Source organism: Opisthocomus hoazin, chromosome 5 (genome assembly GCF_030867145.1).
Source record: "Opisthocomus hoazin isolate bOpiHoa1 chromosome 5, bOpiHoa1.hap1, whole genome shotgun sequence".
NCBI classification, from domain to species: Eukaryota; Metazoa; Chordata; class Aves; order Opisthocomiformes; family Opisthocomidae; genus Opisthocomus; species Opisthocomus hoazin.
Genome location: NC_134418.1, coordinates 27,622,219 through 27,645,876, shown reverse-complemented (window position 1 = coordinate 27,645,876; position 23,658 = coordinate 27,622,219). Strand labels below are relative to the sequence as shown.

Genomic DNA, 23,658 nt, shown 5'->3' with positions numbered 1-23,658 from the left:
GGGTAACGACCCAGAGAAACACCGATTTTAGAGACCGCGCACAAAATCACGCTGTTACTGCAAGGGCACCCGCGAGGGACTGAAGCCTGGCTGGGGCAGAGCCAGCTCTGTCTGCCTGCAACGCCTGGTGAGGGCGAGCCCGGAGGAGCACGGCTTCTGCCCCGCGGCTGCGTCGGCACGGCTGCCTGCTGGGACAGGGACACAGCGATTGCTGGGCAAGGGTTACAGCTGTGAACGGAATCGCGGAGACGTAAAATATGTTTCCTCACATCACAGAATCACAGAATCACAGAATGTTTGGGGTTGGAAGGGACCTCTGTGGGTCATCTAGTCCAATCCCCCTGCCGAAGCAGGGTCACCTACAGCAGGCTGCACAGGATCTTGTCCAGGCGGGTCTTGAATATCTCCAGAGAAGGAGACTCCACAACCCCCCCGGGCAGCCCGCCCCAGCGCTCCACCACCCTCAGAGCGAAGAAGTTCTTCCAGAGACAACAGCTCATTACTGTCGTTTCTAACAAGGGAGTTTGGCTAGCCTGATTGTGCTCGTATCTGTCCTTTTTCAGGGGCTGAACTGACTTTTAATTAAGTCAAGGTCGTTAACTTGCTCACAAAGGCAAGAGCAGACAAGGCATTATCATGTTCTGAAATGAAGCTCTGTATTCTTTGTATACTAACCTGAGCCCTGTGTAGCAGAGGCATTAGGATAAAGTGCTAAAATACATTAATTGCCCCATTTATTTTAAAGTATTTTAATGGCTCTATTCACTCGAATAGTAATACAGGAAAGACTGAGATGTCACAGTGCCAACAGTTCTTTTTTCTTCATGTCTGATCCCTGTGGTGACTTATTTCATTGTGGTACCATGTATAAAAAGACTGCTTTAAATATGTTTTCTTTTACAATACAAGCATTAGCTAGTATGTGTTTAGACACCTTAGCAATTCCACAGTGCCCAAAAAAATTTCACAAATATTTTGTATAAAAAGACTGCTTTAAATGCATTTTCTTTATCAATGCAAGCATTAGCTCGCATGTGTTCAGACACCTTAGCAATCACACAGTGCCCCAAAAAGTTTCACAAATATTTGCAAACTATTAATTGCAAATATCAGGCAAAACAGTATCAATTATATCTAACAAGTTTGAATAACTTCCCATATGAAAAACTGGGGGGGAAGATCATAGAATCATAGAATCATAGGTTGGAAAAGACCTCTAAGATCATCGAGTCCAACTGTCAAAGATCTGAAGCATATTTTTATTATTTATTCTTAGAAAATATTTATATTGAATGCTACAGACCAAGTAAGTACAAAAAGGCTAGGAAATCTGTATTTAAAATAGTGTAACTGTAGTCTCTACATTTTGCAAATTACTAAGGGACAATACTTCTTTTTTTTTCCTACTAAAAGTTTCCAGTTTGAATTACAATTGTGTATCTATTCAACTTTATATCAGACTTGTAGAATTCAGTAAAACAATTAGAGATCCAAAATTACTTTTTCTGTCAAAATGAGAAGCCAGACACTGACAAAAATAACAGTGCTATTGCTGTTCTAATTTTAAGTTGCAAGTATTTTCTATTTTCTTTTTTTTTTTTTTTTTTAACTTTTAACCTATTTTAATAGCAAGCAAAAGTAAAATTAGCACCGGAGTAACAAACTGAAGAGGATCCATCTGAGAAGGTAGAAAGGGAACATTTGGGCAAGGTCTCCTCCCTTAGCTGGACACCTCGCCCTGACTGAGGCGAGGCTGCACATTGTTTTGGTCTCCCCCAGCCTGCTGTTTTTCAGCCCAAAGAAGCTGAAACTTAACATGTGTGTGCCCAGTTGTCGTTTGAATGTATTTTGAATATTAGAGCCCGATTTTTACCACCGAGCCATACCCAGCGACCCTGTTGCCCAAGTAATGCTAGCAAAACCACCCTGGTAGGGTTTCACGGGAAACCTCAGCAGTTCCTCGCCATCCGCGCTGCGTGCAGCAGGGCTCACCGCAGTAAGCCATTTGCCCAGATCTTCTGCTGAGTTCTGCTATGTCCAGGTTTCATGCTCTGCATTTGAGTTGCTGCACTTTTTGAGCGCATCGGTTCTGTAGCTCAGGGAAAGCGGCATAATTAGACGCTACAGTAATGTGCTTCACAGTTTGTTCCCAGTGAAAAGTGCCTTTTAGCTTTGAGAGCCTGAAAATAACCAGGCTGTGAAAATTGGAACCTTTTTTTTTTCCTGTAGTACCGAACCAAAATCCCCCTGTTACTTTCTCCTCTCTCCAATCTGATTTTTAAAAATCAGCCAGCTTTTGATGGCCTCACGCTTCGTGCTGGCTCTAGCATGCACCATCAAGAGTATGTCAAGCCACTTCTGTATTCCCTGTGCACCCTGCATCGTCAGCTCAGGTGTCTCAGGGAAGCCTATCCACTTTGCTTCACTGAATTGCAAGCAAACCTTGAATTCTTCCTTTTGTAATGCACCCCAACAAGCCTTGTGAAGCAAATACAGATGAGAAAGGATTCTGAGTTACAGTGTGATTCTGGAACACATCTTCATCTGGCTTTGTCTGATACAACAACTCTCTGGAGCCTTGTGGTCCCTGAATCCAGCACCCTGCTGCAGATACCACAACACAGCTTCCTGGCCTAGCAGTTACTGCACTTCAACACATGAAAACAGCAGCATGAACTATTATAAACAAAGCTTAACCCACAGAGAAAAAAAGACTACTTAATAGAAGATGCTGGCAAAAAGATGTTTCAAAAAATGTTGAAACCAGGTATTCAATCCATTAGTGGAGCAGGGACCATGACAAAAACAATTGTAACAGATTTGAAGATTCACAACATGACATTTTGCATGTATTCTTTAATGTTCAAATAGTAACAATGGCTACTTTTAAATAAGGGTTACAAAAACCAGAACTTTCAGTGAAGAGGCATTGCAAGAGTTGAGATGTAGAAACATATTTCTTCAAAAGCCAAAAAGTTTTGAAGCGAGGACCGCAAATACCTAGCCATTTGTGTCACTCTGCGTAAGTATCGTGCTGTTCATGTTCTTTTACAAACATGTCAGTTTTAGTGTTTCTTCAGGGGGCAAAGGATTTGCATTCAACACCTGAAGAGAAAGAGAAGTAGGAAAGAGAAGAGGACAGGAAAGATGGGCGTGATGGGAGCCCTCATCTTGTGTGCTCGAGTGCAGAAGCTTGTAAAGATTTAAAGCTGCTATGAAAACCTCACATGAGACCAGCATGGTTTTATGACAAAAAGCCTCCCTTACAATCAGGCTGATGAGTGGTAAATATTCACCCGCCTGGGAGATGGCGGGACGATCACAGCACCGAGTGTCCTGTGCACCACTGCTACTCAAGGTGCCCGCAATGCAAATACTTGCTGACCTAGATCACAGGCGAGATCATCTCTGGGATTCATAGGAGGGGAATCACTGAATTTGGACTTTCTCTTTATAGAGAAGCTCAGAGGTAGAACAGAATATGGAGGAGAGCACTCAACCATTTTTTCAGGGACAAACTGTAGAGAGATAAGATCTGAGCTACAGCTTATTTGCTTTGTAGGCTAAGCCTTCAAGTCCCACACTGAATTTGAATCAGACAAGCCACTGCATCCATTCCTGTTGAAACACGTGAATCGAGGCTCAGTCAAAACAGACACGAGTCACTCTCTCGGGATCCACGTAGAGAGAGAATCATCCTACTGTGCCGTGTGCCATGTTTTATGGCGCCATGCTGTAAGCCCCTCAAAGCTCAGTTCTGAGCTAGGTGGAGGACAAGGAAAGGGAGAAAAAAATCTTGGTGCATGAAGTCCCCCAGGGGATTTCCTCTATGAGCAGCAGAAACCTTGGGATGAGACAGATCTGCAAGAGCTGAGAGATGGTGCGGGGCAGAGGGGACAGATAATCTGAGGAGGAGGTGAACACCATAACTCATGAGGAATGTACAGCGTTGCATGTTGACTCCACTCCATCTTCTAGCAGAGTTCTCTTACACACCTGGAGTTTCCACCTTCTTAGACTGGCTTTCTGGACAGGAGGGAAACTTGGCCCAAGGTGGTACATTAGGATTTGACCCCTAGACTTACCAGGCTCCCCAGGATGCAAAGCCGGTTTCAGTAAATCTTATCTAGCCATTCTCAATACGCACATTCAGCATTGCCATGTACTTAATTTTTTACTGTCGTAGGTGACTGGTTTCACTAAAATCACTGTTTCGAAGTGTACTTAAAATATTCAAGAATTTTAGTGCTCATGAAAAAATACCTTTCGTCCCTGGCAACTGAAATCTTTTGCCTCCAGAATTACGGCAGGGACAACAGAGGTGATGATAGCACAGATTCATCTCTGCCACCCCAAACATATCTAAACCAGCCCTGACTGCAAGCCATCACTTCTGGGGCTGTAACCAGGTGAGGTCTAGGAAGAATCAGGTCAGTTTCCTCCTGGTTTGTCCCACCTTTGAGCACATTGCTGAGGAACAAGATTAAGATAACAAAATAAATCTCACAAAGCCACAGAACAGCTGTCAGATGTCACTACGTTTTGATCACTCCTATGCTGGACGTGCTGGATTTGATTACTGTTACACAGTCTAAGAAGTGCTAGGCATGCCTGCAGGCCATTTATTATATGGATAGGACAATATACTTCTGTGAGTAGCTAAAGGAAGAACCTCCAAAATATGAAAACAAACTGTCGGGATTTTACAACAATGTATGCAAGAGTCTTTTAAATAGAATACACTGTGGTCAGATTTTATACACTAAGTTCTTAAAGTAAAAAAAATCCACATGGACAGACATGTCAAGAGGTGGGGTTTGATCCAGGCAGAAGTTTGTCATTAAATAAATGCAGACAAACCAACAACTGAGGAACATCAACAGATACAACAACAAAATCAGCACAGCTATTATCTGCAGATCTCCAGGCTAGGCCCTTTCCAGTCCAGGCCAGTGGAGTCCAAACATAGGCTTGTGAATATGGGCGTGTACCCGCACCTTTCATTTCTCAAGATAGTGCCCATGTGAGCTGGGGGGAGCTGATCGGATGGAGTGCACATCTGTCTCGTGAGGGGCACCTGCACTGAGGTCCTGCCAGGAGTCCTCCTTCGATTGACCTCCCATTCTCTCTGCCGCAGTGTCCTTGTGCGAAGACAGAAAGAACGAACGCAGGCAAAACCACTGCTGGCTGTCCTCAAAAGATCTTGCACTCGTTAATGGAGAAGAGCTTCCGCCTGTTCTGCCTTTTGGCTTGGTTGACTGCTGTCCGCACGGCGTACTCAAACACCTGCTGCACCCCGCGGTTGCTGAGGGCAGAGCACTCCAGATAGCCTTTGGCTCGCACGTCCTGGGCGAGACGCTTCCCATCTATTGGGCTGATGCAGGAGGAACAGTAGGGCCCCATGTCACGCTGGTCCGTCTGAGTAGCCACCACCAAAACAGGGATGCGGGGCAAATGGGTGCGGATCTCGCCAATCCATTTGTTCCTCAGGTTCAGAAAGGAATTGTGGTTTGCCACTGAGTAGCACATTAATACCACATCTGCCTGTTGGTATGAGAGGGGTCGAATGCCTTTGAAGGCATCGCTGCCAGATGTGTCCCAAAGACCGAGGCTAATCTGTACACCATCCATGAAGACGTCCACTCCGGTATTTTCATATACGGTGGGTCTGTAGTCATCTGGAAAAGTCTCGGAGGTGAAACGTACCAAGAGAGATGTTTTCCCCACTGCGGAGTCTCCCACCAGGACACACTTGATTGAATCTAGCATTTTGTTGACGTTCAGGGCCAACAGCACTGTCTCCACGCAGCAGGAGTGGGATGGAGAGATGCAGTGGTCTCAGAGGCTTTCTAGATAACTTCCATTTGGTGAGAAACCATCCACATTTCTTTACTTCTCAAGACTTAATTGTGTCACGAGTCTAAAATCCCCTTTTCTCCCACACGGCTCTGTGGTGCTGTGAGTTTCAATTCTTCAGTGAATCAAATGATGTTTCTGGAAGAGCAAAAATAAAATGTAATATTTATAACCCACAGAGAACAGACCGTTCTTCATCAAGACTAAGACACCCGGACATGTCTTTGGACAGCCATGGGAAGTACCCCACATCGAGGATGCTGAACCTTGCTGTTCCCCCCCAGCTGGCTGTGTGTGCAGCAGTCATTCAAGTAAATAACCTTCTTGCTACTCCACAGGGGCTAACAGTCCTATCACCTCTGCCATTCTCCACTGACACCAACTATTTTTTTGCTCCAATTGCCTAAAAAACTAATAAAATCAATTTAAGTTTAGTATAATTGCTACTAACCTGCTACTTTCCTGCCTCTGACTTTCACCAAGACTGATAGAATCCCGAATCCCTCTTAACCCATCAGTTCAGATTCCCTTGAAAATGTACCCACGTTCTCTAGAGGCAGTCAAGAGAAAAAAAGCCCTTCACTAACCAATTTGACTATTCAAGCAATCCTGTAATGAACAGTAACACAGAGCCACTGATGACAATGAGGAAGCAAAGACTTCATGTGTGAATCTCGAGCAGCACAAACCTTAAGAGTTTTCAAAAGCATGAAGGATTTGCAGCAAAAATACAAGGAAATATTAAGATTTTTCTTACAAATCACTTTCAACAAGCAAGAAGCACAAGCCAAGGAAAGCCACACCACCAGAGATTGCCCCAATCAAAAAAATTCATTTGAAGGTTATACAGCTGCCCTGACATTTACTCGGTTGTAAAACTGAACTGAGAGTACCTCTTCAGAGTATGTCACTGCTTTTGAGCTCCTGCCAGCATTCAGTCAAATTTTCCTATTTTGAAAGCATTTGCCTCTTCCTCACTAGCTGTGTGCAAGATTCACTGCTCACACAGGGCGACACACAAGATGCTATGAAAATCACTAGCTGCAGAACTGAAGGCAAAACTGAACTTGTTCTGCTCAGCAAAAGTAATCAAAAACATATCGCTGCATAATTTCAAAATGTCTTAAGTATGTTACTCAAATAATATATTTCTGTCTCCATATATGAAGAGAGAAGTCACAGCTAAAGGTTATTTCAACAGAAATGAATGGCAGCCACAAAAAGCATATACGTTCCTGCAACAGTCTACAGTTTCAGTACCCTAACCCCCACCACCCCTCACCCGTATTTCTAGTACGCTCAAAGCTTTGGCTTACTCCACAAAGTGCAAAAACAAAGGAAGAGACGAAGAAAGTGCTAGACGAGCTTAGAGAGAACATTTTACGGGCACTGACAACTGCTACTGGCAACTCCCCTGCTTTCATTTTGTAGAGAGGCAGCGCCCTACCTCCTCTCATGCTGCCGGCAAGCCCGCATCTCTCCCACCCGACGCACCGGCCGAAAGAAGGCGTGCCAGTGGCCTGGCCGGAGCACGCTGTTTTATAGAGGCAGCACCAAGCCCGCAGGGCAGTCCGTGTGCGTGCTCGGGTTACCGGTACCCAGAGCTGTCATTGCAACAGACGGCGCTTCCTGGTCTGCCAGCGCGACCGGGCTCTCGCCATCTCAGCTCACTTCTAGGAAGTGGGACAGAGGCCGAGGCCACTTCACGGCATTCCTGGCTGCCGGGAAACAAGCTGCTCCATGAATTTAAGTTTTGGTGGCAGCGGTTGGAGATTTGTTTCTGAAGATTCAGTAGGTCTTACTCCACTGTCTCGCCTTCTCCATTCTCCAAACAAGCTCTCAAGGGAATTAAACAAGACATTTACAAAATACTCCTATGAAAAATTCAAAAAGTATATGCAGGATACACAGTCCAATTTCTCAAATGCATCATCATCTTTCCTTCAGGGTATTCTACTTCAAAATTGTTTGAAAACACCGCAATTCACCACAAGCCAGTAGCGCATGATTGAGACAGAGCTGCCTGCTCCCAGGAGAAAGTTAGCACGTACCAAGGCTCCATTTCACAACAAACACTTCTTTGGCGCAGCTGGTGCTTAATGCTTTCAGGCTCATTATTTTGTGTATATTTGAATGTGGGGGAAAATAAGGATGCCCAAAACATGACTTTTGCTACTTCATAAATGCCAGAACAGAGAAAGACAGATAAAAGTACTGTTCTGGTACTCAGCTTGTTGATTGCCAGGTCTGATTATGATTATGTTGGCTATTTTGAAAGTCTATAAATTATTAAAGACTGACAAATATATAAAGGACTAGTAAATATGGCTAGTCGACACACAATAACAAAAGCTGAAATATTCCACCGCAACAGTGCAGAATTTTTTTCAAAGCAAATGATATTGCTCTACAATCCAACGATGGATAAAAATGAACAGTATATATCAAGATCCATGTTCTGGTCCTGTGGGCAGATTGCCATCAGTTGTCCTGATCTTGTTTTTGTTCACAGCCCTTTGGAATTCATGTGCCTCCATACATAATTGGGAGTACATATGTGCATACTGAAGATGTATTTTTAATTATGCACATAGCCTGTTCTCGACACAGCCTCAGGGTAAGAGCAGTATTAGTGTATTATGATAATTATGTTAAATTCATCTCAATTAATGGAAAACTCCTTTGATTAAATATCAGTAGAAAACAATGTCCTTTAAAGAACAGGCCAGTACTGGGCACTTCTACACCTCAGTATACAACCAGTTGTGTAAATACGTGCAAAAGCTTTGGTTCCTTTCTCTCGTGATATACTGCAGTCTTGATCCTACAGTACAGCATGCTACACCCATTAAAAGACTGCACAAAATCTTCTGATCGCAGATGGTTGAGGTTAAGCTGCTGACAGATTTTTTTTTTCCCCAACGATTTGGTTTTCCAAATTTTACTAACTTTATCAAGTCCATTTTGGATCTGGAAATCCAGATACAAACATGTATGTTCTTTTATGCTACTTCGGTTTATGCTTTCATCGCAGTTTTTTCAATTGTGTCATATTGTCTACGTAACTAATGCAACATTTATTTTCATTGCTTTCTGGTTTTGTTCTTTCTGTCTTTGGAATACAGAACCTCGGCACTGGTGTGTGGTTACAGAGCCCTCGGACTTCACTGATGATAGGAGCACAAGGTTCCATACAACAGCCACTCTCCAGGCATGACCTGTCCTGCACCTCAGCAATCTCGTGCAAGGAAATTCCTCACACTTGATTATGGCTGAATATGACACAGAGAAGGTGAGTGGAGTTATCAACCCATAATGCAACAGAATGTGACGAGGAGCACAGCAGCACCAAGCTCTTTGCAGGTGGAGGATTCACATGAGTACACATCCATGAAAAACTAATCTAATATTTATTGAAAAAATTCTACCAACAAAGGAAAGCAGGACTGCTTGTGCCAGAAGGGGTAAGTTTATCAACTGAACCAAATGGGATTTTCATTTATGCCAGGAATGGCTCTGGCATCTACTATAAGATCATTGTAAGCATGGCTCACTATGGCTAAACATCTGCAGGGGATGGAGAGTGTCTTATGATCGGGGAAAATCAAGAGAGTCAGGAGCTCCTAGTTTCAGAACCTATTTTGGATATTGATAACACACCCTCAGCCAGGATTTGGAAGGAATTAGCTCATATGTAAACAAACCACGCAAGACAACAGGCTTTTTAGATCAGGCAGTCACAATATGCTTCAGAAGTTAAAGCAATTAGCACGCTATTATGCCATTATCTGGTCCCTACCACAATTACATCTCAGTGCAGTTCCTGTTGATACCAGGATAAGAGCAGGCTAATTTTTCAGTTTGAGCACTGTGTACACCAGCTCTTGAAGAGACCTGACTTTGCGAGGAAATAAAAATATTTATACTAATAAAAAAAAGTTGAAAACCACTGGAGAGACTTCCACTTGCTCTGTGATGCTTGAATGCACATACTGTCTTTGCCTGCCCGCATTACTCCTGTAAGTCCCACCTCACGCAGAGATGGGGTCTGCAAAACAGTGCCTACAGTTCTTCTCCATCACGTTGATTGTAATCACTGCTCCTTCTAACTGCACCGCAGATACATAAAAACTCCCCTTGCATCTCTTAGTTAGAGGCTCTCGAGGAGACGAAGGAGACATAGAGACTACCCTCACTGACCAGAACAGCGCACAGCTTCACACCTTCACCTCCGTGGGTGCAGTGGGCACTGCAGGGCACGGACAGGGCCTGAGAGCAACTCCTGCGAGCAGGAGAGGGAGGAGGAGGAAGGCTGGCAGGACATCAAGACAGGGTCAGCACCCAGAATATGCAGCAGGAAGACGACTGGCCCCAGTGACGGAGTCACTGTGGCTGGTGTGGATCCGGTCTGGATGCTCAGCTAGACCACCAGGTTGCCAAGGTCATGCTACCTTGTTTTCAGCTCCGTGGGTGAGTTGTACTTGCTCCATTCAGACACAAACCTCCAGACTGCTGCACAGGCCTTTGCTGCCACAGCATGGGGCTACTGAAAACGAATACATCAGCTGTAGTCCGTCTGGAGACTGCCGCTGGTCTGCAAGCAAATGGCCGCTCGCTGCGAAGTTTCCTATCACACATTCGTTAAGCTGATGCTCTGACATTTGCTTTAGTTTTTAAATTCATTTTAAGACAATTTTGATCTATAGCACTAAGTGGCCCTGTCTTACCAGTCTCGGAAACAGCCTGCCACCGCCTCAGACAGTGTCAGTGTTTCAGTCCGTAGCGGCATTCAGTAGTGGTACCACTGCCATGAAGGAGAACTGGCTCACAGCCCGTACCTTTGCAAGGTGCTGCATCTCTTCCCCAAACTACTCCACCAAAAAAATCTGCATTCAACTCATTCACTTTCCAAGCAGGCTACTGCAGGTGCCATCTTTATTCTCTGGCCCAAGAGCAAGATGGCAGGTTATTTCATTGGCAGAACGCTTCAGCTGTCTGCTATATTTATGCCACTGATAGATTAATTGCCAGACTATCTCTCACTGTGTTTTTACACTTAAAACAATTGAGAGGATGCCTAGAAGCTAGGATGAGAGCTTTTATACAGATATTTTACCCTTAAGTACAATCATAGCTGCAACGGCTTCCCAAAGTTAGAAGAGCAAGCAACATGCAATGAACCCATATTTTCAAAGTCAGGGTGCCTTGTCAGCTCAAAAACAATCTCCTTCCAGCATCAAAAACAATTGCAGACATAACAGCTTTAAAAGTTTTCTTACACTGCCTTATTCACAAAACTGAAATCCTGTTCCTGTTTTCAAATTTCGGTGCTTCGTTTTGAAAAAATACAAAACTTTTTTTTTAATTTGTAATTTATGAAATTTAAAGAAAATGGACAACAACTTTCTTAGGAGCCTTTGCAGAAAATCTCTTCTGGATCACGACAACAACTAAAAATTTAAACCTCAGTTTCTTTCTTTGGCAGTTTTAACAACTGAAACTGAAGAAAAGGATTTATGATCAAATACTCAGTCATCTTCCCAACTTTATTATTAGCAAAGGAACTCAAGTCATCAGATTTAAAGGGAATTCCCTCATATTGAGACTGGGGAATCTTGCCATAAAATTATAACAAATATAGACCAATGTTATTTACAGGATGAAATGAGATGTGAAGTCTTAGTAAAGGGATGAAAACCTTCCGTATAAGAAAATGTACATATTTACACACAAGCTTACACACTGCACATGCATATAAAGCTGTATAATGAGTATCCTAAATTAAAAAATTGCTAGTTCCTTACTTTAGTCATAGTACCTACAATGAATATATATAAGCAATAGATAATGACATGTCTAAAGATCTATTCTATTTACTATAGTCACTGAGAAAAACTATTTAACTCTCATTTTAATTACCCGGTTAGACAAAAGAAATAATTTTATCTTCAAGAACGCTTTAGCTGTGACTAATCACACCTTCATTCAGCTACTTATGAATTAAATGTGAACACAAATGATTGGAACCACTCCAAAAATTAACAAAGTCTGTAAGACTCTCATGTATTGACCCAAGATCCTAAATTCAACAGAAGTCAAAGAGAGCTGGCAGTGCTAAGTACCTGCTTCAAGATTCAAGCCACGAGTCATTTTTCTCCACATGTTTATGGCACGACACAGTAAATTACAGACTACGTAGTATTCATGGCATTATAGGGCATTTTCAGAAGTCACCCATTTTCAGTATAAACGTTACATCCTCTCCAGATTAAAATTTGGATAAACTGAGTGTAGGAAAGTAACTCCTTCACACAGGACCAGCTCATTGTGCTGTTCTCCGACTGATCCAATATCCCCCAAAGTCAGCAGAAATGGAGCGGCATGTTGTGCCCGAAGCGCAGCACGCGCCCTTGCGCTTTCCGAGCATTTCCCTTCTGCAAGATAATGGATATCTCACCTTCCTTTCCTACACTTCCCTGTGATAAGTTCTCTTCTCTGCACTTCAACAGAGAGGAAATTCTTCCTGAGTCTCACCACAGATACAGACATACACGGAGCAGGTGGTGTGCAAATGTCACACATGTCTATGTTCGAGCACAGAAGTTCGCCAACCATCTGTCCGTATGCATTCCCTCATAGTCTCTGTTTTTGTAGACACACACGTACATATATGTGTATATATATTCACCACTGACAAAGAACTACTTTTGGGTCCAGATGGGGATACAGACATGCTTGCAGATGAACACAGATAAAGCACTCGGCGCTGACTACAGTGCTATCACATGTACCTAGGAAAAGTCACTCCGTCTGTCAGAACGGGCTCCCAGTTAAAAAGCAAATTTCCACTCAAGTCTAACTGCATTGCAGCCGAACTGAAGGAGTGATATTATTAAATGCATGATATTTAAGTGATTGGCCTCAATGAAGACTACTCTGTGTGTGTGTAGAACTATTCACACGTGGAAATGCTTGCAGCTTTGGGCCCCAAACCACTTCAAATTTTTCGTGCCACATCCTCTTTTAGCACAGTTCGCCTTTTCTTGAAGTTTGAGATGAATCAAATAGACACAACATATTTTTGTAGATTTTTTTTACAGGTTTAACTCTTAAAAATATCCTCAAATTTGTTTGACTCACAAAATGTGAAGTCTTCTTTTATTTACAACCTCCAGCAACAATTGTGTTCTCTTTCTGGAAAGCCTGGCCCTTTCCCTATTGCTCTTTGCAGATTTTTTGACCATCTGCAGATACAGGCTTAATCATCATGAAGTATCCATTTCCCTTTCATACACAGCTAATATGTGTTAGTTTTAAATAAGCATTTGTAATTTCTTGCAGAATTGTGCATTATTTGCTAGACTGGATGTATAGAAGTGTATATGCATATACATATACACACACGCAAAAATATGGAAAATAAATCAGTGTATATCTCAAAACATAACTATTGAAATAATGAATCTATACATCCATGCACAAAAAATATGACCTCCATATGTACATGCATGTGTTTGTATGTCTATATACATGCACAGACATGTATATAAACATACACTGATACTCATTAATTTGCAGAAGACTTTGCTAGAGATTGCTATACAAACAGATGCGTGTTCAGTGTAAGATATCTTACGGTCATTTGAAAATCTGCATTCATATTTTGCATCAAAGAATGGATGCATTATTGAAATGACTGTGGTCTTTAAATTACTTTATTTCTGCATATAGGTATGCATGTGTACGCAGCACATGAGCAGAAATGACTGCTGTGCTAAATCTGGATTTGCAATAACACAGGTATATAACTGATAGATTAATAGAGTCTTACACATACACATAAATTACATAGCCACACATTGGAAACAATTACATTTCTACTGCGTATGCAGCGGTTACTTTTTAGGCACGTCTTTGCAATCTGTTACAATGATTTGTTTGAAGGATATGCATGGATTTATATTAAATCCCACAGATGTGTAACTTGGTAAAATGTTAAAACTACCAACCTGGCAACTCTGCATACACACCTGCATTTACTGGCAAAAGGGTTTCCTCTCCTTCGGAGCCTGTGACGAGCCACCGCAGTGGAGAGGGCTGACTGCAGGGTGTTTCGGCTCTAACCTGGGATAGGACTGCGCTCCTCTCCCTTGTTTGCACAATGTCTTGACTGGATCCCTTAAACACTAACAAATTATCAATATTAACAGCATAGCTAATATATGAATGATGCAGATGATGTAACATCCTCCCCAATGTTAAAAAGTCTTTAAAAAATTGTCCTACCATTTCTCCACTTCCCTCCACAGATGCCTCGCAAGACATCCGAGGTTACTTTCGGAGGTCTATTCAGGTTTAACTGTGCTCTGGTTTTATAAAATGCCTACCACAAAATAAGGAGACTCTCAAGCCCCGATCTTCTCCTGCTAACCTCAGGGGGAGGAGAAGGAGGTTCTCCACGTTAAGTTATATATTCACGTAAGTTTGATTTCAGTGGGAGGTAAAGGTGGAAGAGGAAAATATTAGTTAGAACAGAATTATCCAGTGTTTCATGGAAGATTATTTTTGCATATTTTGTAATAAGAATAAAATATGTTGAATGCACAAGTGTTTTGAGCAGCAGATAATGATGCTTCAGTTGATCAACCAATTTGGAATAACGACTTCTCCCTAAAATACTGATTTTTTTTTTTACTTGGGAAGAATGCATATTTACTGCATGCCACTGTTCAGTTTTGCTGTGATGAATGTTCAACTTCTCCAGTCAATGAGCAAAGCTATTAAAGTAAGCAACAATAATTTGGTTGTTTATTTTATAACACTGAGAAACAGGCTGACAGTTTTAGCTTTTCCCCTTAGAACTGCCAGCAACAAAAAGCTTTTCCTTGTCTCTATTAGACTATTTAAAATCATGGTCTAGATTTCAGCCAGAGGGAAACTGCCATCTTTTTAAGTTCATTCTTAAATTTTGTGTGTGCACGCATGTACAATAAAATGTTCAGAATTTGGAGGGCTTGCTTGGAAATAATTTCAATCACTTTGCAAGTCGAAGGTGCAACACAAAACATACAATTATCATAACTTTTCCTGAATTTGTTGATTTAGGGTCGTTATCCTTTCAATTTGTTTTATAAACTAAAAAAGGAGTTGCCTTCCACAATCTGTCTCACAGCTCAATATTCATGCACTGTACCCAGCACAAGGATAAAATAAGAGTCAATGTATATTTACAGGACAGGTAGGAAAATATTTTTTCTCACTATGTATCCTCCCTAGAATTTGTTAATTGTAGTAAATTAAATTTAACACAATAAATGGGCATGCCTCCTTGCCTACATCAAATTGCCTGTGTCCTACGCGTAGTTATGATTAAAGCCCTATTTCCAATGAACGTGCTGTCAAGATTTCTTTTTTTTCTGGAATTAGCACAAGTTATACCCGGTAGTTCAGATGTTACATTGATTTATATCTTACACCAACCACATGCCAGAGCAGAGCATATATTGCAGGGCCTGTTTACTTTTCTCCAATTCTGGTATAACCTTAATCTCTTGTCACCTTTATCTAAAAGGTATAATTCTACAGACAGCACTAGGTCATATGGAATAAGTTAAGAGGAGAAAAGCCTCTACTCTTTGTCACCAAAAGTAATATTTAAATCCTTCTCACTCATTCTTCCGTTCAGTATTTTGAGAAGCCATTTCAGATACTTAAAGCTGACATCTATTTGGCTTTCAGTTGGTTTGAAGACCACACAAATCCCCATGCTACGGTAAACCTTAACGCAAAGTTTCTGTTTTTCAGCGGGAAGCATAGAAAGTTTTCCTTGCTTTTCTTGATCTTTACCTATTTTGCATGAAAATGATCACACATATGAAAAGAGAGATATTTTAGGGGAGCTACATCTGAACATTATGAGAACATCTCCCATGCTTTATTTTTGTATCCTGGTGGACTTGATTCAAACTCAGACATATTTTACGCAACGGCTTTTCATCCAGAATTAAAACGCCATTGAAACATACATGAATTTAAAAACCTGCATTTAAATTGATGGAAACAAACGAAATTACATGAAGGATTTTTAAGACGGTTGTTTAATAATGTATTCTTGTAATGAGAAAAACACAAGCACGCAGATGATGAGAGGAAATTAATAGATAATTCAGTATGTCGTTAATTCAGTAACTTTGAATTCTAAGGACTTTACCAGTTTTTAAGCACAGGCATTTAATAAAAAAAAAAAGGCAAGCTGCAAACTGTGTGTCCGCTTGCATGCCTCTCAACCAAAGGAAAGAACAGCTTTCTTGCCAGAGTGAGAGGTTTCATATTCTTTCAATGACCAGGTGCACAGGAGATGACCAAAACAGATCCCCAGCTACACAGGGGTCTTGGTCTCACACTTTTATGTTCGGAGAGCCAGTCTTATCTGTAGTTTGACATAAACCAGGATAACCTTCAAAAGCAATTCCCCTTCACTCGTGAGGAAAAGAGATCTCACCAGATGGTACAACAGCCTCAAGCCAGGCAAGTATCCGTAACTGAGACTGGTATGCCATGCTCACACTTGTGTGTGACAAGCGACATCGTGCACGGTACGTAACCACAGTCCTTCATGCCGGCTGCTGCCAGGAGAGGAGTTCGTTCCCTTTCCGGCACATGCTGGGTCTTTCCCATGTGACAGGTCACCGAGGACCCCACTGGGGAAGCCCCCAAACCATAGCAGAATCCTTGCCTGGTTGCCAGCAGGTTCATACGTTGCGTCAGGTGAAGACAAGCATGCCAAGTTCAGCCCCACCATCATCCCTTAGAAATTAACACTTCTCCTTGGTATCCACAACCACAGACCGAATCTGATCCCTCGTACAAAAGAAACGCGATGCAGACACCACAGCAAGCAATTGTGCCGCGTAGGAAAGGTCAAAGAATCTGCAACAAACGCAGGGCACAGCCACAAGCAGGGCTAGGCGCAAGCAAATCCTCCCGCACCCACCCTGCGAGGAACAAGCGCCCGCAGCAAGTGTTCAGACCACGTTCTGCTGAGCGCCTGTGAAACTGGATTTGGGTTTGTGGAGAGGAGCCAATGGTAGGCTACAGCCCGCGAATTCTGTTCCTACATCGCTTTGTTGTATCTGCGTGATCCTGTCCAGCATTTTGAAGCTGTAATGCTTTAATAGTGGGCTTGAGACAGCTGCAGCCAACTTCCTTTCTTCATTGCTATGCTGGGGTTATCCCGAGACTTTTTTCAGCTGTAAGCTGTGCTCATGGCATGGAAACATTTAAAAATTGCTGATTTAATAAAATCACACACCGCTGGCCGAAAAGTGAGAACCTAATTTGGAAATGATGTTAAGCTGTGTAGGGTGATGCCTGAAATGTCACATTAAGACGTTGAAAAAGGCAAGTTTCACAGCTACTATTTTTATTTCTTTCCAAACCATAACCAAAAGCACGATAAAAAAAAATCTGAAAATTTTCATTCCATGGTCAATTCCAAATTGAATTAATCACTTGACCGGTGCAGTCAGTACCATTCAATTGTTTCTTATACAGAATCACAGCACCAACATTTTACACAGAAAATGGGGGTGTTTGCTTTAGAGAGAAGAGGTATTTTCCACTGAAAATCTTTTTTATTTAACGCTCCTAACCCAGCTGCTGCTACACACCTAGAGCTGCCCAGCAAAAGCAAGAGGAGGAACAGCAGCATGCCATCTCCCTGTCCGCCTGGTTTTCAGAAAGCATCACTGAGAAAAGCTCCTCGGGAGCTTCCGCTAGCGCAGCCCCGCTGCTCGACCAGATGGGCCGGAGGCACAGCCTGCAAGAGCCACCACCACAACTTCTGCTCATTTCCTGCGTGCTCTGCGTACATCTTTAAGGATTTCTACGGCTTGCCCCTCGCCGTACAAGAGCCTGCCTCCCTGATATCCCTGGCGCTGGCAGCTGTTAGCAGCTGATGTGACTTCAGCGTCAGTCTCTCGGTTGCTGGGTTTATGCAGCAGGGAGAGTGCTTTCATTTCATCCCCAAATTCACACTCCCAATGGAGCAGCTGGGCCAGAATCTGTTAAATTTCTACATATAAACATTTTCTTGAGAAAGCTGGTCACCAAATGGGAAAGGTACTTCTAGTAACTTTCTGGAAGTATAGCTCCCAACCTCATGGTTTTACTGTGCTGCTTGTAGATATCGGCACTGTCTTCTGATACAGGCAGTCATGTGAGGCCTGATGCTCTTCTGCCGTGAAGCCATCTCACTCTGCTTTGGCGTGGTAAAATTCCCTTAAAATGGGATTAAATGACAGTAATTTACAGCCACTTTGCCCTGCTGATGGACTATGAATGTGTTTCTTGCTGTACATGAGAATCAAGTCCATTTTTTGAATTTCAATTCTTTGCCCTGGAACTTAGATAGCAAGTACAGATTGCTTATAAAAACACACATTCCCTATAAATACAAAACTACTATTTTTCCTGGTTTGTAGCACCTAATCTAGTGAATATAAAGCTTGGTATTGTGCCCCACCAAGGCCTACTCTCTCAGTTTAGCAGGCAGCAAGTGCACGTGGGGCTTTTCTACCCTGCGGTTACTGCCCAAGTCTCAAACATGGCCCTCACATCAAGTCTGTACACACTTTTTCTGGTAAATTTGACTTCACTTGTGTGATACATCTTCAGAGCTGCCTTTGAAAAATTAGATTAAATCCCATTCTGAAGTCAAGAAAGTGTACATGTACGATCTTTTCTACTGGAACATTTGTAAACATCCACTGATTCTAAATGGTGGGGTTTGGATACGGGAAATGCAAAGCAGCACAATGCAATGCACAATCCCACCTTATTCTGACAGCAGCAGACGGGCACGCACTGACACCAATAAAATCCTGACCGATCTGTTCGCTAACAGCCATCTAATCTCCTTTATCCTACCTTTTTCCTCTGCAAGTATTTTCTTCAGGATAAATCCCGTGTTAAAGCTGGCCTCCTCCAGATGCCGCAGCCCCACTCCCGCTCCATCAACAGGTGGAAACACAGCTGAAAGAAGAAGTTAGAAAGTCTTAAAGTCACATTCAGGTTTTCTGTGGGGACCTGTGTCAGAGGGATGGTTCCGGCCGCTGTGTGCTCCCTGCTCATTCACCTTTTAGATTAAGTGCCTTTCCTTGGCAATGTGACAAGACCGTCCCACCGCCACTAGAGCACCATAAGATGCAGATTTTGTAAGCAGAGTCTAGGAACGGGTGTGCACAGATGTGCACACGTGCACGCACACACGTACTGCTCTCTAAGGAGATCCTGCACCATGAGCACGCCACGGCTGGCTTGGACAGCGGAGGAGAAGCAGCCGGGGGGGTGAGATGAAAGCAAAGAGTTACAGCTGCGGCCATTTCGATGGCAAACGAAGCCCTTCCATCTCAGAAGGTAGCAGAGGCGCTTGTTAGACACAGCGGGGCCAGGCAGCTGCTGGAACCAGAGCCAGGGACAGATATGTTGGCAAAATGAAAATACTGTGAATCTCACTTCAGTCCTAAGGACCTAAATTTTACCTTTCTCAAACTCTTACAATAAAATCCTCGCTTAAATTTGCTTGGGAACATTTAAGACGAAGCAGAACAGTTTGTTCATAACCATGACGTACTTCACAAATGGGGAAGAAAGCCATCCTTTGAGGTGTTGGAGGTTTACACATGCCTCTCTCTCCTGTGTTCACAGTTCATACAACAGCAACGGGGATCGGAATCAGACCCAGCATCTTTACAGTAATTCCTATTTTCTCTCTTTTTTCTTATATTGGTTAACGTGGAAAATACTGGCACAGCACAGCCCATCACACCCCTCTTTCTGCTTTCATACAAAGCTTTTTTATGCTGAAGTAGAAACAAACTCTGGAGCAAATGAAAATCCAGTAGATACACAACCTGGGGCAGGATTAGACCACTGTTGAACAGCGTATCACTGTGCTGAGTATTTAACAGATGGTGCTAAAAGTAAAACGGACTATGTGAATCAATTTCACAAACTTATTAATAAAAGTAAAACTAAAGATACTGAATTTGATTCAGGATATCAATTCACCCTAAGACATTTAGAAAAGAAAAGAAGACACGAAAGAACTCACCAGACGCAGGAAGCCGAAAGCGGCTGTTGGCAGCAAACGTTACGGAAGTCAACTATTCTAGACGAGATGGGGGAAGAAAAAAAGAAGAGTGGCGTAAAAAGAAGACTGGCGTTCTGCGCTCTTGGCTTTTTCAGATGGACTTCCACTTTAGCAGATTAGAACAATTATATTATTGAGAGGAAGAAAAAAAGAAAACAATAAACAAACCCCAAGAGGTAACCAGAGACCGCTGCGCATACAGGCCAAATTAGTCCTGGCAGCTGGGTCTAGCTCATCTGGAGGCAGCGGTGACAGCAGACCCAGATGTAGTGTGACGAGAAACAGCAGAGCAGTTCAGGGTAAGTCAGCTTCCTGGTGAGAGCTCTGCAGCTCTGCCTGTGTGGGTTTTGTTGTGGGCTGGTGTATGAGTGTACACGTCTTTCTCTCTTTGGTGACTCTGGGAGCCAATGTAAGAACCCTGAAGATGGGGGAGGGGGGCAAGGCCCGCCGGCTGCTGAAAGCCGCCTCTTTGCACCGGGGTGCTCCGGCAGCCGCCTCCTCTCCGCCGCAGCGGCGAACGGCAGAGCGCAGCCCGGCAGCTCCGACACGCGCGAGGAGAAAAGGAGCAGATCGGCAACAGCCTGCCAGCACTACGTGCCATTCACCTTCCAGCAGCGTGGGCAAGCTGGAACATGGCCCTGCCCTTAAAAAAATGAGAGTTTACATGTTTAGTTCACAGAATCACGGGATGGCGGGGGTTGGAAGGGACCTCTGTGGGTCATCTAGTCCAATCCCCCTGCCAAAGCAGGGTCACCTACAGCAGGCTGCACAAGACCTTGTCCAGGTGGGTCTTGAATATCTCCAGAGAAGGAGACTCCACAACCTCCCTGGGCAGCCTGGGCCAGTGCTCCGTCACCCTCAGAGGGAAGAAATTCTTCCTCATGTTCAGACGGAACTTCCTATGCCTCAGTTGGTGCCCATTGCCCCTTGTCCTGTCGCTGGGCACCACTGAAAAGAGCTTGGCCCCATCCTCCTGACACCCACCCTTCAGATATTTGTAAGCATTTATTAGGTCCCCTCTCAGCCTTCTCTTCTTCAGGCTGAACAAGCCCAGCTCGCTCCGCCTCTCCTCATAGGAGAGATGTTCCAGTCCCCTCACCATCCTTGTAGCCCTCCGCTGGACTCTCTCCAGTAGCTCTTCATGTTTCTTGAACTGGGGAGCCCAGAACTGGACACAGTACTCCAGATGGGGCCTCACTAGGGCAGAGTAGAGGGGGAGGAGAACCTCCCTTGACCTGCTGGCCACACTCTTCTTAATGCACCCCAGGTAACTGACCTCATGCAGAACCCCAGGCAGGCACATTTGGGCTGATCCAACATTGGTTTGTAGGGATTTGTCGCAATTCAGTGAGGATTCCCCAGCAGCATTGGTCAGGATTGACCAGTACCATTTTACTAGCATACTTGTCCAGCTTGAGCTGGCCAGGCTCCCATCACTTCCATCTTTCCTACCGCAGCACCAAAAGCAAAGCTCTGGTGACAGTTTCAGAACATCAAGGGCCCAGTCTGTGGTCTGTACTCCAGGAGCTGTGAGCATGAGAGGGTGTCTGCTTTGGATGATCAGGCAACTGGACTGCAGGGAGGGCATTCCCGCCCCATGCTCCCGAAGCAGCCCAAGAGCCCTGGCAGCACTGGAGAGCTTCCCCAGAGCCCAGTGTGAGGGGCCCGGTGACCAGCGCAGCCGGCTGCCTGCTCCACAGTCACAGGCGTGAGCAGCGCGTCCCCCTCGAGCCATTTCAGATCATCTCCAGCCATGAAGCAGCAGGAACAGGCGGCCTGATCCAGATCTGAAGCCATGCATTTTGTGTTCCTTGCAGGACGGGAACTCTCTGAAGACAGCTAAGGAATTTGTCCACATTAATATTACGCTGGTACAATGCACTCCAAGATCAAGTCATACCGCTTCCAGGAATGATTAAAAACCAAGAGAATAAATTACAAGATAAAGCAAAAAGGAAATAAAAAGATAATTTATGTGTAGATGAAAGGCAGTTGTGCCAAAAATATAAATAGCTGCAGAAAGACTATAACCTGTGTAAACACGCTGTAAACCTGCTGATACAAAGCTCGCAGAACAGGGCTGCACAGTTAGGCTGGGGAATCAATTTGTTTCTTTTCCCTATGAAATGAAATTAATTCAGTTAATTATCGACAGGGATGAAGGTAAGGAAGGGTGGCCCACCGAAGGCATTTTTGGAATACTATCTTCCTAAAAGCTTCAATCTTCCTTTCAGTTTGAGGCAGGATTTTAGATAAGGGGTTTCAGCACATTATCAGTTTATGTGAGAACTTGTGTTACTTAATTTTCACATTTAACACCAATTCTTCTGTTTTTAACGGGGTTTGGGTTTCCCAGTACCAGTGCATGCAATCAGGCAAGAAGTTTCCATTGCGATCTTGATAAAGAAAATCAGACACCCAAACACTCAGAAATGTTTCCACCAGAATGCTGCAGCGTGTCAGAAGTAGAGAAATAAAAACCATTCACAAACTATATTGGTACGTCTTCAGTGATCATCACCCATTTTAGGTCTGCTACAGATATCAATTTCTTAAAAATGCAACCACCCTTTTCTGTTGTGTGCTGCAGACTAATCCAGATGTGAGGCCATCTGCCTAAGCAGTTTGCATTTTGGATAAAGAGTGCATCCATCTGTAAAACACTTCATAAACAACTTTTGAATTGGGTAAGCTCAGTGAAGAAGCAAGACTGTAGAATAAGAAACGTGTTCTAACATGTCTTGATTTCCACCCATTTCCCTCCACTGTGCTTCCTGAAGCATCTTGACCCAGTAACTTCACAAAACTAGTCGAATGTCAGATATATTTTTGCTTCTTCCATTTTTTTGGGGTTTTTCAAATCAAATGTTGAGAACTTTCTTAGGGAAGCCCATGCTTCATGCACTTGCTCCATGACTTTGCTTCCTAGTGACCTAGAACTCCACGAAGGGACCCTCAGCTTGACACTCTCTGCACAACACACAGGCAATTCCAAGGTTAGGTGTAATATTGCAGCCTGACATGTTTCTCCTGATCCTTGCCTTTTTTTTTTTTCCTTCCCTTTCCTACTGCATTTTTTATGCTCCTTTTCACCTCCTCATGCTGTGCAATGAAGGGGAACATCTGGCTGTGAGAGACTATTGTTAATACATTCAAAAATACGTTGCTTCTCCTTTTCTTTAAACTCAGTATGAGTCATTATCTGGAACTTTCAGAAACAAACACTTTGTTGTGGAAAATACTCATGGGGGTGGAGTGGAGGGCTGCAAATTATTTTTGCATTGAAAAATAAGGTGACAGCAAAAAATCGTCTTACCCCTCAAGTAACTAAGGGTTTACAACCAATTATGCAAAATAACATTATCCAGGGTTTTGTCATGTAAAGACATGGGCCAGTTTACAACGAAAGGTCATTTGTCTCTCAATTTACTGATTTCTGCCACACTTGGAGATACCAGCAGCTGCTGATGTCAGGAAGGGGTTTGAGATCAAGGAAGGAAGCTATTCCTGTCCTCCCTGCCTGATTTCCTTTTTGTTCTTCGATTCGCTCAGCTCTGATTTTGGCCTGTCTCAAACAGTATGGTAAGCGCAATGCTCAGGAAGTAAACCACCACACTCTTGACACCCATTTTATTTAGCCCCCCAAGCCT

At 43.4% G+C, this 23,658-nt stretch overlaps 1 protein-coding gene across 1 annotated transcript; it reads right to left on the bottom strand.

Moving 5' to 3' along the window:
• Window positions 1-2,860: 2,860 nt before the first annotated feature.
• RHOH (ras homolog family member H) lies at window positions 2,861-20,301 on the bottom strand. The gene is made up of 3 exons (XM_075422165.1): window positions 19,970-20,301; window positions 18,784-18,888; window positions 2,861-5,994 (listed from the first exon to the last, which is right to left on the bottom strand). Exon 3 carries the CDS (start codon window positions 5,767-5,769, stop codon window positions 5,194-5,196), a length of 576 nt encoding a protein of 191 aa, XP_075278280.1. The 5' UTR covers window positions 5,770-5,994; window positions 18,784-18,888; window positions 19,970-20,301; the 3' UTR covers window positions 2,861-5,193.
• Window positions 20,302-23,658: the final 3,357 nt, after the last annotated feature.

Excerpts from the sequence above, each read along its gene's own strand:
- RHOH (XM_075422165.1), bottom strand. The coding sequence starts at position 5,769 with ATGCTAGATTCAATCAAGTGTGTCCTGGTGGGAGACTCCGCAGTGGGG.